This window comes from Mirounga leonina, unplaced genomic scaffold (assembly GCF_011800145.1).
Source record: "Mirounga leonina isolate KUSES-001 unplaced genomic scaffold, KU_Mleo_1.0 Mir_53, whole genome shotgun sequence".
NCBI lineage: Eukaryota > Metazoa > Chordata > Mammalia > Carnivora > Phocidae > Mirounga > Mirounga leonina.
The window spans coordinates 21601897-21617188 of NW_023270807.1; the positions used below are offsets into that span (position 1 = coordinate 21601897).

The following is a 15292-nucleotide window of genomic DNA, read 5'->3' on the forward strand; positions in this document are numbered from 1 at the left end:
ATTAGAAAAATATTAAATCAATTTCCAAGGTACACATTCTCAAAATAATCTGCTAAAAAATAATACAATATGGGGAAAAGTTTCCCACATACATCCAAATAAAGGATAATAAAAAATCTACGCAAGATAGCATGAAGGCCAGCAAAGCCCTCCTAACGTGGTTGCTCAAATAACCTACAAATAGCAAAAATTCCTGGAAAGCTAGTAAAAGAAAAATGTAAACAAAAGTTGATTTTTTTTTTCCTATATTCTCACTTTCTTCCTTTTGTCAAGATGGCTAAATTAGGTTTCTTCAGAGATGTCATCCTGGTCAACTTTACATTCAATTTCTGTTTTCTTAAACAATATTTTGAAAGAGTTACCATCTAATAAATTCTCTGAATCTAACAATCTCTCTTCAAGTTACAAAATGATCATATTTTTAACCATATAATTCAAAATATGACAATAATTACTCTAGCAACAAGGTAGATTCTACTTTAAATGCCACTACATACATTAAAGCATTTGCTTTCTCTTAAACATAGCAAAGGAAACGTGATGAGCAAAAAATATGCAATTAATATCATCAGAAAACATAATCTCAATAGTATCATATTAAAAATACCATGTCATCACTACTACGCTTTGTTATCAATTGAGGATATTACTGCAACTATAAAATGTAAAACATACTGGCTCATCGCATTGTGTATAAAATATTAGGTATGTTACATATACATATTCTCAAAGTTCAATGAAGTTCTAGCCAATACCTTCAGTTTCGGGAAGCTAACTCAGATACTGGTAAATCACCAAGTTTCTTCTTTTTTTTTTTTTTTAAGATTTTAATTTATTTGACATAGAGAGACACAGTGAGGGAGGGAACACAAGCAGGGGGAGTAGGAGAGGGAGAAGCAGGCCTCCCGCGGAGCTGGGACCCTGATGTGGGGCTCAATCCCAAGATCCCAGGATCATGACCCGAGCCAAAGGCAGTCGCCTAACTGACTGAGCCACCCAGGCGCCCCACCAAGTTTATGCTTTCAATGAACAAATGACATGGTAGTGAAGGTGGAGGTTGAATATTCCATTTTAAAGGGAACAGTCTTCTTTTAAACCTCCCCAAAAGTCAAATTCATATCTAATGCACAATATTTTTCTTATTTACTCTTATATGCAAAATTCACCAACTCTTTCACCAAGCAATGGATAAAGTATCTGTGTTAACTTACATAAAGTCATAAACTGTTAAACATGAAAGATACCCATTTAACTTAAAGAAAAAGCTATTATAGGTAATTTGAATCACAGGTTAAAATCAACATCACTTCTAGCAATTTTTATGCAATCTTGCACACATACAATAGGATTTTCATAACTTCTAATATCAAACTCATATGTCCCTTCCAGTCTCAAAACTTCCAAAATTATTTGTTCACTAATTAAGGATCTTCCTATACTACCTCTTCTGAATATATTCTTCCTCATTAGTGTAATAAATGTGTAATTTTTTTTAAAAAAATGAAAAAAGAACACTTAAAGTTTTAGACTTTTTATGGTACTTAGTTTTTTTAATCAATAGATAGAATATTTGTTTTCTGGTTTCTGGAAAAATGGACATAATCTTTTTCATACAAATGGATTTGTGGACTCCCAAAATCTCACTGTTGGATCCTCCCCAGTTTTATAAACTCCAAAATAAGAACTCCTGGTACATAGAAAATGTATTTCAAACACCCTAATAATAATGACATTAACATACAGGAATCCCTGGAGCTCCTTTTTTTCCTAGTGGTCCTGGAGGCCCAATGTCTCCCTAAAAATCAAATACAGATTAAATTTAAAATTTTGAATTATCAATCCATTTCCAGGAATTTCCCACCAAAGCATTATGAAATGTAAATTCAATACCAATCAGCCCAGTCTGCCTCCCCTTTCTCTACTGTAAAACAGAAGCAACATAGGATGGAAAAATCAGGAACATAACACCTTAAAGATTTGGGCCTAAGGTCTGTGAAATCGCTAAGTCATATATTTTTATGAGAAAATCAGGAGAGATACTGTCATTGTTTCAAACAAAGACCTGGAAGTTCACACAGAGTTGGTGAGGTAAGACAACGGGGGGGGGGGGTTATCATGTGAAAAATTTTCTTTCTTATCATAGATGAAGAAACATGATAGTAAACATAAATTAAGAAAATACAGGATATAGAATAGCATTTCTACTTCAATTTCTTGGACTGTGGCTAACTGGGTATTCCAAGGGCGTCTTTGAACCCTGAACAACAAGAACAAAAACCTGGAAAGAACATCCTCTGGGAGATAGTGCTGGTCTTATAAGAAGTTGGAGAGGTCTTCAAAGATCCCGCATTTTAATAAAATATACTCTGCGTTGACACTATGATTATGAGGATTTAGATCTATGCAGAAATCTTGCCAGAGATAGAGATGCAGGAGCCAACAAGGCTGGAGGTGTCCAGTGCATGAGAAACTGAATGGTGGGCTAGCCATGGGGGGAGGGTGGGCATCTTTAATACCTGGGACGACCCAGGACTCTTACAGGGGCTGATGTGATATCCATAGCTACCAGCAGGAGGCAGCTCTCCATGCCCCAATTAGGCTGACAGAACTCACACCAATTAACATGAAGCAATGAGCTCATTTTCATCAAGAAAGAAAGAGGCAGCAAGCCATAAGACTGAGAGTTAACAGAAATAACAAATTGCAGATACTGGAATTGTTAGAAACAGATTTTAGAATATATGAGATCTTTACAAATTAAAGAATGGAATCATGAAAGATGATTAGGACCATAAATGGAACAAGAGGCTGTCAAGAATAAAAAGATGTTATTGAAAAGTTGAACTTTCAGAAATGAAAAGTATGATTGTCTTGTTTTAAATCTATTGATGGTTTAAACAGCAGAGTAGACACAGTAAAGGAAGAATAAGTACAGTAAGAAATATATCCAAAAAATTTAACCAGAATGCTAGAATCAAGGATATGAAAATAAGCTCTTCAGAAGCATGGAGGACAAAATGAGAAGAAATAAAATTCATCTAATTGTAATTCCAGAAGGAGGGAACAAAGATTGGAAGAGATGTAATTTGGAAATAACAGGTGATGTCTTCCAGAGTTAGTGGAAATAATTCCACAGAACCAGGAAGAAAACTGAATTCTCCCCAGGGCGAATAAAGAGAAATGCATATCTAGATACACTGTAATGAGTTTTAGAACATGAAAGACAAATAAAATGCCTTAAAAGAATCCCAAAGAAAGGGACTGATCAGTTACAAAAGAACAGTAACTAGAATGAGAGCAGATGTTTCATAGTTAATAAGGGAATCCTGCAGACAATAGAAGAAAATCCTCAACATGTTTCAGTGAAATAATCATCAACCTTGAGTCATATGCCCTACAAAATGATCCCTCAAAACCAAAAGTAAAATAAAGATATTTAAAATTAGATAAAATCTAAAGGGTTGTTACCAAAATATCTGTACTAAAAGAACTGCTAAAGATATAGTTCAGGAAGTAGTAAAATTATACCAAAAGGATGGTCAAAGAGCACAAGATAGAAAAGTAACCAAGTAAAATAGAAAGCACATGTATAAACCCAAATTAATATTATCTGTATAAAACAAAACAAAAACTAATTATAAAGACAAAATAATAGTTTCTGAAATTATATCATATTTGAACAATTAACTGTTGCCATGAAGGTGGTAAGAATGTATTCTATGTGAAGATATTACCATTTTGCCCTTCTAATAAACAGATCCAGCCCCAAATCTTTCAAGTTTCATTAATACTCACTTTTTGTCCCATTAATCCTTGGTTTCCAGGAAATCCTGGCATTCCCTAAAAAGTAATAAAGTAGTATTTCAATTTTAAAAAGTATAGACTTTATCACTAAAGATGAATTCAAGTCCTGATTGGATTTTTAACTTGTAAATAATGCATAATTTCAAACTTACATCATCCACTTACAGTATAACACTGCTATTGACAATAATCCAATTTGGAATGGAGAAAATTTATGGGATTCAATATTATATGAACATCTACGATAGTTAAAGTTTTAAATAAAGGCTTTCAAAAAGAAACACTTATGAGAATATTAACCTTGGTTCTTCTTTCAGACCAACATAAGTGATAAAAATAAGGATACTTCACTTGAACATATTCCTATACTATTTAAAATGAATAATGCAAGAAAAACTGTCAAGTCATAGGAGTTCAGATTCAGTACAACAAAGACCCCCACCACCTCACAACCATAATTAAAAACTAGTAAGACTAATATCCTCCAAACTGAGCCATGAAACACCCAGGAACTTTAATTCCTTCTATAAAATACAACAATCTTTCTCCTAATGATTCCCTTGTTCATAAAACTATGAAAAATATGCAGGTCACAGCTTGAGGACAGAAAGAAATATAGAGAACTCTTTCACAAGGCTCCACCTAGATGTAGAAGTTCTTCAGCAAAATTCAGAGAATATTGATGTTCATTGTACCAATTTGAGAATAACATTAGCATATTCATTAATGGGCAAGCAGTTCTATTGACAGTCATTCAATGCATTTACCAAAATAATCTTTTACCAGCCAAAGCAAACAGTGATGGCACTAACCAATTTCCATTTTTTATTCATTTTTCTTAGTTCCTTTCTGAAGGACACTTCAGTTAAAATAAGTAACACTGGAAATAAGTAACTAGACAGATGGCCAAAAAGGAATTTGAAAGACAAGGAAATTGGGACCCATCAGTATTTCTTTGAAAGCCCTCTGCATTATCAGGGCTCTCAAAGAAGAGCAGTACTCCTCAGTAAATCAAGGCACATGGTAGAGAGGCCACTGTCAATGAGATCAAGTTATCTTCTATTACAGGGAGAGTAAACCATTATTTTGATTTTCACATCTTGACTTTATTAACACAATATTGGTCAATGTGTTAGCCACAATTATAATGCAAGACACATGCATATAGTTCTGGTTTTAAAAATCTGAATTTGAATCATAAATTGGAATTCATGTTGATTTTATTTGGCTCCATTCATTTTGTCACGGCACTACACCCTTTGCAAAGAACAAAAGTTGTATGTGAGCAAGGACTATCAACAAAGGGCTTGTAGTCTAGTTGAAAACACAAACTTTTACAAACATACGAATTAGAAAATAATATAAAACCATATAAATTTTAAAGTAACATTATAAAACATGAGCATAAAAATAAGGAAAATTAAATAACTGAGTTTTTGTAGAAAGAACATAGAATGATATGAATTGTATCCTTCCAAGGCAGAAAATGCGTATTCTCAATGCAATCAATTAAGATCAATATTGTTCCAAATAAAGGCCTCCATTTCGATAGAACATAAGTTGGCATGACACCATCTGTAATCAATTCCCATTCAAATATACATATACACACACTCACTATAGGTTTAGATTAAGTCCTGAATCGAAATAAAACTTGTCTGTAAAATCTTATCAGATATGAGACAGCCATATATTGTTCTATGCTGAAACTGGTGCAGCTGCGGCCATGCAGAGTCCTTTGGCCCCAAGAATCTCTAATGGGGTCATACAATTACCCATGATACTATAAGACCTGAGAAGCTGAATTTCTTGCTGCACGCTGTCCTTTACTACTTAGAATTTCATCACTATTCAAGTCTCTATGCCCTCACATAATCTATGATATTAGTACAATCAGTTACAGATACCCTGCCTCTACTCCTGTTTCGGAAGCCAATTCCAGTGCCAGAAAGGCCACATCCTCACTGTGGGGGCAAATGGAGTTAAGCTCAGGCACCCTGACCTCCACCTCCCAGGAGCCCTTGAGAGCCCCCCCAATTCACACCCTGGATCTGATTTGACATCCTATTACCTAAATAATTATAATACTGAGCTTGGTCTCTATTAGGACATAGTCCCAAATCTTATGTTATTTCAGCATATCCGATATTGAGAGTATTTGGGGGAGATTCCAGATTTGAAAAAAAAAAAAAAAAGATTCCTTTTCCTATTGTCTTAACAAGTTAGTAAAACATTAAAATATAATTCAGAGATATGCAGTCATATATTCTATGTCTAATTATGCCAAGAACTATTGCTTATTTTATAAATATCAACCACAAATATACAAAACTATAGAATATTTAAAAAGAAGATGTAAAACTGATTTATAAAAGCAATTCTTGGCAAAACTAATATGATACCATGGGTATGCATGGAATAAAAGGCTGTTGAGAGAGAAGTTAACCAGAACTGAAATCATTCAGAGCTATATTAGTTAATAAAATTCTCCTAGATTTTATTTTCCTGGGCTCCCATTTATTGAAATTCACTAAATTTTGCCAATTTTACACTAGCAGAAGTATTATTCAAAACCAACTGAAATTTACCAGCTTGTCAATCCAAAGTATTTAGTGACAATTACTTCATACAGCAAATGTTTTCCAAGCAAACTATTTTATATTTTACTTTTGGCCTATGTGGTTCTGGATTCAGGCAACTGTGAGAATGTATAAATAAAGACAGAAACAAGCATTTTATTTGGTAAGAGGAAAGTGGTGTATTTCCCCACTTCTGTGATTTCAGTCTGGGTTTGAGAAAGAGCAGAAAGTCAACTGGAAAATCCTGCATAATGTTGTGGTGAAAAAAGTGTTGACATAAAAAATGTTCTAGAATCTTCTCTGTAACCATTAAACCATTGATGTGTAACAAAAAGTCATTAAGAATAGAAATACATAATTTAGAATAAAGGGTTTGGCCCCTATTTCCTAAAGACCACTTTGTAATGAAGGAAATATGTCCATGATACATTACTTACAAAAGACAAAAGTATCACTTGATACTTTCTCAGGTCCAATGAATTCAGTTACCATACCCCTGAAATCAGAGCATCTTGGATCCAATCTGCTTGTAAGTAATACAATATTTTCAATGTACTAAAAACAAATCTAACCCGTTAATGGTATTTTTGTATCAAAATTTTCAATCTTTCCGCACAGAGGTAGAGATATTTAATATACAGTTATCAAAATATCAGAAGCATGTTTTTTATTGTATCAAGAAGTGATTTGTTTGTTCCTAAAGACTCATGAACTCTTATTAGCTTATTAGCTAATTAAATAGCTACAAAATTACAACTACAAATTAGCTTATTAACTATAAAAACTACAACTATTATTACAATGATTATTAATAAAAAGCCCAGGGGAAGCAGTTACAGGTTTAGACCCTGAAGTCAGCCAGCCCATTATCCAGTGGCTGAGGGACTCCAGAAGTATCCCCATTTTATACAGGGCAAAATAACAGAATCTACCTCATAAAGTTGGTACATTATATCAATTAACTCTCACAAGCTTAGCTCAGTGTTGGCACTCTAATGAAAAAATTTTCATGACTGTCTTTTCACAGCTCCTCCCTGACCTTTGAAAGTTGTGAAATAGATGAAGTCAATTCTCCCCCATGTCTCAAAATTTGTCCTCCTTCTTCCTTTTAAGGATGTCTTTTTTTTTTTTCTTGTGGGGGAGGGGTCTTCCTACCTTGCCTTTCTCTACCCTTCTTTCCAAAATTTCCCATTGTACCCAAGAGGACTCCAGCAGTCTAAGGCTTCCCACTAGGGGGGTGCCGAGTTGGCAGTGCCCATCACCCACTACCTTTGTCTTTTCATGTTTGGCTAACTTTGACTACAATGACTTTTTTGCTTTTTAAACATTCACATGTATTTCATCACAATTCTTTCAGGAAAATATAACGAAAATTTCAAATGTATTTTCAGTTGAACCGCACAATGTCTTTCAATCCTTTTTTTAAAATTCCACAAAACTGACAGATCATTATGAATGATGTACAAAAGATTACTCTGTGGTAAGAGAATGCTGAAGACAAGTAACTCACAACCATAGCTGCCAAACCTAAAACAAACCAATACATAAGTACTTGTAATAAACCCATAATAAGGAAATCACCAGCTTTATTATTCCCTTTAATACTTCAACACAGTTTTACTACTCCCTCTAATCTTTTTTTTTAAAGATTTTATTTATTTATTTGAGAGAGAGAGAATGAGAGAGAGCAAGCACATGAGAGGGGGGAGGGTCAGAGGGAGAAGCAGACTCCCTGCCGAGCTGGGAGCCCGACGCGGGACTCGATCCAAGGACTCCAGGATCATGACCTGAGCCAAAGGCAGTCACTTAAGCAACTGAGCCACCCAGGCGCCCTCTCCCTCTAATCTTTAAGGGGAAAAAAAAAAAAAGAATCTGAGTAACATTGGATGAATTTCTTCTTCCCTAGCCTATGGATCAGGACGCCACATAGGAATGGACCCAAAGTACCCAAAGGTAAGTAATTTCAATAGAAAATGCTTTGGTAAATATTTCTGGGTTACTCGTGTTTACACACAACAGAAAATGTCACCAGTTTGACATAATAAGTTACAGAAAGAGACCAGAGCTGGCATCAGAAGGAAAAGCTATCTGGGAGCCCTTACAAAGTTGCTTCATGTTACTGGCATTTCTCTTCAGCATCTAAAAGCATTTTTTAAAGGCCAAAAGATATTCTAAACAATTTTACTGTTGTCAAAGTATCATTTTTCAGGACAAAAAAAAAGACAAATGTTTAGCAAATTAAAATAACATACCTGAAAACCCAGAAGAGGATGGGGAGGACAGGATTTAGAGACCCACGGACGGTCTCTGCACTCCCACCACATCATGGGAAAGTCACGGACTCACTCTGAACCCAGAACTCCAGAAAATAACCTGTCCCTTTATATTAGCAAGTAAGATCATGCACATGAAATATATTAGGGAGTTAAAAGGAACATATACATATAGACACATGTAATGCTGAAAACCAACTCCATTTGAAAGAAGTTCCAAAATGATATTGGAGCTACTCTAAAATGAGTTCTGATCCTCTGAGAACCTAAAAAATGAGGTCCATTTTGGTACATGGAATGTCACTGTATAATGCAAAACAAATGGTGATGAATTTCTCATAAAGGAGAAAAATGAAAATGAATTTTCCAAAGACCTTTAAAGTCAACTCAGTTGCTGAGTAGATTTTATATACCATTTTCTAGAGAAATCTGAATTATTTTTTAAAGAAGTTCATATATGATTGAAGTCACCAAATGAAAAAATTTTAGAACACCAAATCAAAGGTGAAACTAGTTTGATGAAGAACACAAATGAATTTTTAACCTTAATAGTTATAATTCATATAGTAAAAACTAAATAACTGATTATTTGAAAATTATATCTAATTATGTCTACATGTCTTTTATTTAAAACCTGTTTTTAAAACATGTATATAGTTACATATTTATTGTGCAACTCAGCCCACTGTGAATTTTGCTGTTTATATATGTATATCCCCATTTTCCTATTGAAAAATGAGATGATACACTAATAAGCATTCACTAAAAGAAAAAAAACTTGAAGGAAAACTATGTAAGTTTTCTATTGACCCATGACAAATCACACATATTTAGTGGCTTAAAACAACACAAATGTATTCTCTTAGTGTTCTGTAGGTCAGAAGTAATGCATGGGTCTCACTAGGCTAAATTCAAGGAGTTGGCAAGGTTGCACTCCTTTCTGGAATCTCCAAGGAAGAAATCATTTCCTATTCATTCAGGTTACTGGCAGTTGGGGAACAAAATAAAACAAAAACAAAACAAAAAAAACCAAGGTCTCCTATTTTCTTGCTGGGGGCCATTCCCAGCTTCTGGGGGCTACCACATTCCTTGGATCAGGCCCCTCCCCCCAACTTCAGCAGCAAGTAGCTGGTCAGGTCCTTCTGGTGTTGAAACTTTTTGACCTGTTTCTCATCCATCTTTTCTCCTTCTAATTATGTGTGATTACATTAAGCCCACCCAGGTAATCTAGGATAATATCCCCATCTCAAGGTCAATAATCTTAACCATACTTCAAAGTCCCTTTACATTGTGAGGTAAATAATGTTCTGGGAACTAGGATATGGATATCTTACAAGGGGAGGAGGGGTGTCATTATTTTGCCTACCACAGAAATATTATTTAACATGCAAGGACCAGATAGTTTCTATGTTATTTAAATTCCCCCAGGGCATTAAAGATGAAGGTGATTTAAATTCACATTATGAGGCCACCATACCCTAATAACAAATCCAGTCAAGAATAATATCTAAAAATGAAATCTACAGGGCGACTGAGTGGCTCAGTTGGTTGAGCGACTGCCTTCGGCTCAGGTCATGATCCTGGAGTCCCGGGATCGAGTTCCACATCGGGCTCTCTGCTCGGCAGGGAGTCTGCTTCTCCCTCTGACCCTGCCCCTCTCATGCTCTCTCTCTCTCTCTCAAATAAATAAATAAAATCTTTTAAAAAATAAATAAATAAATAAAAATGAAATCTACAAACTAACCTAATTTGTGTCAACACAAATGCAAATGGCTTTACTATAATGTTAGTAAATCAAATACAGCAGTGCATTAGAAAAGTAGAACATGATTAAGAGAGTTCGCTTCAGGGTGCGATGAGTGTTCAATGTTAAGAAATATATCCATATAATATGTTCATCCAAGTTATTAACAGTTTAGAGGAGGAAAAATACAAAACCATCTCAAAAAATACTAAAAATGCATTTTGCAGAATTTATCAGGCATTATTAAAAACTCTTACGAATCTAAATCTAGAACTTTGTAAACCTGAATCTGAATCCATTGGAAACCAACTGTAAACATACTTGGTGAAACACTAGACATTTCTGCTTAAAATCAGGAATAAAGCATAAGCTGGATTCTGAAGTAATGATTTCATTTACAGGAAAACATCCTTCCCTCCAAATATTACATAACACATGGGAATATATGTAACATCAATAGGGGAAGTTAGATGAAATACATCCATGCTATAAATAAAAGGAAATGAGATAGGTGTTATATTCTTTCTTATAACCAGATATGGTAAAATATCTGTAATACTGTGAAGTTAAATAATATTTCAGTGGACATGACTTTTTATTTTGAAAATGTGTATGTGCTCTGTTTATGTATTCATATATTCAAGACTAAGTTTGGAAAGAATCTTATTAAATGAATGATTATTATCTCTAGGGATGGGAACGGGATTTGGGTAAACGAAGGCAGATTTTGAAATTTACAACACAACTTCTACATGTTTTGCCTATTTAAGAGAAGTTAAATAAAATGTATAATAAGTGAATACATAAGGTAATATAAATATAATTAAAATGTACAATAAATAATACATTAAAAAGTTGGCCCATGGAGTTTTATATTTCAAAAATTTCTCAGGAAAAAAAAAAACCTAAGATTTTTCTCCCCGCATTTAAGTCATTCAAGAAACTACTGTTAAATACCTGTCCTTCAAAATAAAAGAAGATATTAAAGGTTGTGGCTATTATTTCATTTAAAAACCACCACCACCACCACCACCTTATGGGGAGCCTGGGTAGCTCAGTTGGTTAAGTGTCTGACTCTTGATTTTGGCTCAGGTAATGATCTCAGGGTTGTGAGATGGAGCCCCACATTGGGCTCCCCCACTCAGTGGGGAGTCTGCTTGAGAGTCTGTGTGTCTCTTCCTCTCCTTTCCTCCTCCCCCCATTCGTGCACACTTGCTCTCTAAATATTTTTAAAAACCACACAAAAAAACTAAACAACAAGAAAGAAGTATACTGCAACCTCACAGCTGTGACCTCAGAGGGTAACACATCTGCTTAGTTTTCATGCCTTGGTAGGTTATTCTCACAGACAATTTTTCACACATTGCTAAGGATATACTGGTAGATAAGGCGTCAGTCTTCCCATCTAGGGAAGAACAATACTGTGTTTAAGAAGCAATTTCTTTGATAACAAAGACAGGAATTTGGCATTTGACAAGATTAGCCTTACCATTTCCCCATAACAGAAGTAATAGAAGGTAACTTTTCTAAAATAAAAATGGTAATAGATCAGATCTAAAAATTGATTTAAAAAATACTATATATATTTTCAAAGCAAATTTCTAGGAAAATTAATAACCTAAAAATTTCACTGAAGATGTAACAAATAAATTTAAGTGACCAAATTCCTATCTTTGTGAGGATTTATCAATCCTCCCATAAACAACTTTACTCTTGTTCAGTTGTACGTAGATGCACTTGTTTTCCAAAATAGATTTGCTTCTGAAATTTTGTCAAAAAATAATAAAGTATTTTAAATACACCAAAAACACTGAATCTATTTGGAAATATAATTTCAAATTACCATTCATGGCAATATTGAAGTTTATTTAGCCTGAGAAAGATATTAAAGCACATATAGCCTTAAAAAATAATAAGGTAGCTAATAAGATAATTCCATTTTCATTTACCAGTGTCACCAAAATTAATTGTTTTCAAGTTGGTAACTTTTATCTTTCTACTACATTCATATTCCTCTATTTTGATCAACCTGTATCATAGCCTTTATATCACTACTTATCAAATTTTATATCAGATACATATAAGGCAGCCACTAAAAATGCAATTCCCTGGGCTTCAGCCCCTAATTCTGATACATTAGGACTGAGATGGACCAAAAACTGAATTTTAATAGCCATCTCTCATGATTCTGGTTAAAGTACTCTGGATCAGAGTTGGAGAAACACTGCTCTGTTTACTAGATAGTAGACAGACAAACTCTTGAACATTATTTGCATTTGGGGTGTTAAGCTAGAAAAGTCATCAAGAAGTTTTTTATGAGTATCTACCAATTAAATTTTCATATAATCAATTTTATGTCTCTTCATTCAAAAACAACTATAGATCATTTTCCCACCATTTTTAACCCTTCATCAAAAGTCTTAATACTGTTTTTCATGATTAACTTCACTTTAACGGAATTGAGAGTCTTGACCTACCACAGCCTTTTATATAAACCTTTGTACAATATGTTTATTGAGTAAATTTTCTCTTTCTCCTAACTGCTAAGAAACTATTCTATCTAAAACCACCTGGTAGAATATTGTACATTCTCTGACTGCTCAGCAAATATTAGCACCTGACTCCACATCTCAATAAGAATCTGCAACAATCCTAAAGCTCTCCCATGGTGGTTTCCCATTTTGTGTGATTAGTCATTCCATTCTTAAAATACATTATTTTAAGTTCTTCATATTTCACCTAAATCCATCAATTAAGTGCACTTTTCATGTAGACATCATAAAACTCCTTTGCCCTTATTTAAATATTCATCAAATCACTCTTTATACTTCACTTGCAAGAAAGAGATCTTCACTGAAAATGCCTGGTCCCTATGTTCTAATAAATTAAAAGTAAGTTATATGCCAATCTTATTTGATCATTTCCAGTGGATTAAATTCATTATGAACTATTAGGGTCATACATGACTTCTAGAACATTCTCAATACTAGTCTACTCATGATTAATACACTCTTTTGTTAAAACATACCTTGGGGTTTTTTTTCCCCTACAACCTCAGAAGTGTGTACCAGAGGGGCACCTGGGTGGCTCAGTTGGTTAAGCGACTGCCTTTGGCTCAGGTCATGATCCTGGAGTCCCGGGATCGAGTCCCGCATCGGGCTCCCTGCTCGGCAGGGAGTCTGCTTCTCCCTCTGACCCTCCTCCCTCTCATGCTCTCTGTCTCTCATTCTCTCTCTCTCAAATAAATAAATAAAATCTTTAAAAAAAAAAAAAAAAAGAAGTGTGTACCAGAAAGAGTGTCAAAGCCACAAACTTTTGAAGAACCAAAATAAAAACAGCAAAGCAGCTATGACTTAACAAAGTACATCTGTTTCAAACAACAGAACACTTCAGTTCAATATTCAAAATTGCAAAAATCATTTTTATAAACCATCTGAAACTACTGGCAATCTATTATCTATTTATTAGGTAATTTACCTGATTATCAAAAATAAAAATGTGTATTGGTATAAACAAATATTTTCAAGCGCTCTTTCTCAGATACTCCCCATCTGTATTTTAACACACCCTAACATACTGAAAACATAAACGATTTTCTGATGTTCTCAGAGGCATGAAACATTTGTCTAGTGTTCAATGTGGTAACCACACTCAAGCATTTTGAAAATATTGTTTAAAAACATAAAAAAAGAGCTCATCAGAATGAAATAATCTAGTTACCAAAGTGTGCACTCCAGATCACATAAAAAATATCAGTTTCCACACTTGTGAAAATAGAACAAATTGAAAACATTCTCATTTCATCTGTTAAAACAGCATTTATATGGATCATGAGCCCAGTATTAAATATAACTTGTCTTGAATAACACTGTTAATTCTGTATTTTCATGCTTTGAAAATGGTGAATGTATTTGGACAATTTAAAATGATCATATGATACCTTACAATAAAGATAAAAAGTATACAAAACAACCCCAGCCCCTGTATGACTAAAGAACATAATTTGAAACTCAAAGTCTTGAAATCTTTGAAATCTAGACTAAATATCCTGTGTAGATGGTGATGCAAGTTTCCTCTCACCCATTCTCTTCAAAACTGAGGTGGATGTAACCAATCCCCATGTCAGTGAAAACAGTGAGCCTATGTAAGCAACATGAGATTCTATTTACCCACAGGTTATGTTACCCATTCTGAGAACTAATCATACATCATTTCATAGGTTCAGTTACATTCATTGCTCTTGTCATTTCAGAGTTCAATAAAGTCTTTTTCAAACTATAAGGACATGAATAAATAAGACTGAAATAACTACATTTTAATGCTTATCAATAATTTCACAATGAACATATTTATTTTTTATTTTATGTTATGTTAATCACCATACATTACATCATTAGTTTTCGACGTAGTGTTCCATGACTCACTGTTTGTGTATAACACCCAGTGCTCCATTCAGTACGTGCCCTCTTTAATACCCATCACCAGGCTAACTCAGAGTTAGCCTGTTTGTTTGTTTCTCAGAGTCCAGTCTCTCATGGTTCATCTCCCCCTCCAAATTCCCCCCCTTCATTTTTCCCTTTGTCTTTTTTTTTTTTTTAACGTATAATGTACTATTTGTTTCAGAGGTACAGCTCTGTGATTCAACAGTCTTATACAATTCACAGTGCTCAATGCTTTGAAACTAGAACTCAATCACAAGAGGAAAGTCAGAAAGAACTCAAATACATGGAGGCTAAAGAGCATCCTACTAAAGAATGAATGGGTCAACCAGGAAATTAAAGAAGAATTAAAAAAATTCATGGAAACCAATGAAAATGAAAACACAACTGTTCAAAATCTTTGGGATGCAGCAAAGGCAGTCTTAAGAGGAAAGTACATAGCAATACAAGCCT

At 34.2% G+C, this 15292-nt stretch overlaps 1 protein-coding gene across 1 annotated transcript in view; it reads right to left on the bottom strand.

Annotated features, from left to right (window-relative positions):
* Window positions 1-15292, bottom strand: part of COL21A1 (collagen type XXI alpha 1 chain) — a 233169-nt gene that overhangs the window by 19725 nt on the left and 198152 nt on the right. Inside the window, exons 18-19 of the mRNA XM_034991134.1 lie at window positions 3796-3840; window positions 1742-1795 (exon numbers count right to left, since the gene is read on the bottom strand). Coding sequence (XP_034847025.1) covers window positions 1742-1795; window positions 3796-3840 — 99 coding nt within the window. The remainder of the gene's footprint in view (window positions 1-1741; window positions 1796-3795; window positions 3841-15292) is intronic.